At 33.7% G+C, this 1,951-nt stretch overlaps 1 protein-coding gene across 1 annotated transcript in view; it reads left to right on the top strand.

The window, feature by feature from the left end:
• The window catches only part of LOC105806862 (bromodomain and WD repeat-containing protein 1-like), a 61,077-nt gene that overhangs the window by 27,867 nt on the left and 31,259 nt on the right, over positions 1 to 1,951 (top strand). Inside the window, exon 10 of the mRNA XM_012640074.1 lies at positions 410 to 535. Within this exon, the coding sequence (XP_012495528.1) occupies positions 410 to 535 (126 nt within the window). The remainder of the gene's footprint in view (positions 1 to 409; positions 536 to 1,951) is intronic.

The raw sequence follows: 1,951 nt of genomic DNA, 5'->3' as shown, positions 1-1,951 counted from the left end.
TAACGAAACACTGGAATGTGCATTCAAATCAGAAACCACTTTGCCAGTTGACAGTGAAATTGACTCTCTTAGGTTGATGATATTATATTTAACATATTTTCTTCATTGAGTTTCAGCAGCTTCAAAGGCAGTTTGAAAGGGATGGTTGCTTTGTTGGTTTTCTGTATGTGATTTAATAATTTGTTAAAATTTTGGTTTTTAAGTTATTTTCTGCACTTCAGCATCCAATATAGTTGCTTATGACTGTGATCAAGTTGACAGCATTAGAAGGTTATTCATTATAACTTTGCAGTTATGGTGTAATTAACATCATGCTGGTTTAAATTCATATGCCGAGGTGGGGTTTTTTTTTTTTTTTTCCCTGTCTTTTCATTTTCTAAGCCCTAAATTGCTTACTTTATTTTGAAAGGAGGCTGTCTGCATTAATTTGGGAAGTCAGATATATAGAACATAATGCCAGAACATTTAATGAACCTGAGAGTGTAATTGCAAGATCAGCTAAAAAGATAACTGACCAACTTTTAAAATTTATCAAGTAAGTGATCTCATATTATAGATGTTATGTAAAAGTCACTTTGCATATCGTATTCTTAACCATTTGGTTTTTACTTTTTATTCTCCGAACTGTATACTTTTAATGTTTTACTGTAGATGACATTTTTACATGTTTATGATAACAATTTCAGTAAAGAAATGGGAAATTGAACAATTTGGTTTTTCAGCTTTTTAAAATTTTGAAATAATTTCATACTACAGAGAGTTGCCATGTGCTCTTCATCTAGTCTCCCCTTAGGTTAACATTTTACATAGCTATGGTATACTTTAAAGTTAATCTTGGTACAATACTATTGACTAAGTCAAGTGTAGGATTTATTTGAATTTCACTAGTTTTTACACCAGTAGTCTTGTAATGTTTCAGAATGCAATCCAGAATCCTCATTGCATTTAAATATTTTGTTTTCTTAGTCTGCTTCAATTTTTTTCTTCAGTCTTTCCTTTTCTTTTAGGACCTCATCATTTTTGTGAATGTTGTTTACTTATTTTGTAGAGTGTACTTAATTTGGGTTTGTCTGATATTTTCTCATGGTTAGATTCAATTTTAGTCTATTTTTTATGTTTTTTTTAAATTTCAAAATATTACAGGGGTACAGATGCTTTTGGTTACGTGGATCACTTTTGTAATTCTTGAGTCAGGGCTATAAGTGTGTCCATCACCCAGATAGTGTTCGTTGTACCTGTTAAGTAGGTTTCTCCCATCCCCTCCACCCGCCTTCCTCCCTGCTTAATTTCCACTGAGTTTTACTTCTCTCTGTGCACATGTGTGCTCATAGGTAGTTCCAATATAATAGAGTACATGTGGTGTTTGTTTTTCCATTCTTTAGATACTTCACTTAGGATAATGGTCTCCGGTCCCATCCAAATTGTTGCAGAAGGCCTGAATTCATCCTTCTTCATCGCTGTATTCATCATAGTATTCCATAGTATTCACATACCACATTTTGTTAATCCACTTATGAATCGATGAGTACTTGGGTTGATTCCACATCTTTGCACTTGTAAATTGTGCTGCAATGAACATTCAAGTGCAGGTGTCTTTTTGATAAAATGACTTCTTTTCCTTCGGGTAAATACTGAGTAGTGGGATTACTGGATCAAATGGTAGGTCTGCTTTTAGTTCTTTGAGGAATCTCCATACTGTTTTCCATAGAGGTTGTACTAGTTTGCAGTCCCACCAAGGGTGTATAAGCATTCCTTTCTCTCTGCATCCATGCGAGCAGGTATTGCTTTTGGGCTTTTTAATAAAAGCGGTTCTAACAGGGGTAAGATGATATCTCATTGCAGTTTTAATTTGCAACTCCCCGATAATTAGTGACATTGAGCATTTTTTCATATGTTTATTGGCCATTTGTCTATCTTCTTTTGACAAACTTCTGTTCATGTCTTTTTTTCA

This window comes from Propithecus coquereli, unplaced genomic scaffold (genome assembly GCF_000956105.1).
Source record: "Propithecus coquereli isolate 6110/MARCELLA unplaced genomic scaffold, Pcoq_1.0 Scaffold148, whole genome shotgun sequence".
In the NCBI taxonomy this organism is placed as follows: domain Eukaryota; kingdom Metazoa; phylum Chordata; class Mammalia; order Primates; family Indriidae; genus Propithecus; species Propithecus coquereli.
Note: the sequence above shows the minus strand (reverse complement) of the source record. Positions and strands in the feature narration are given on the sequence as shown.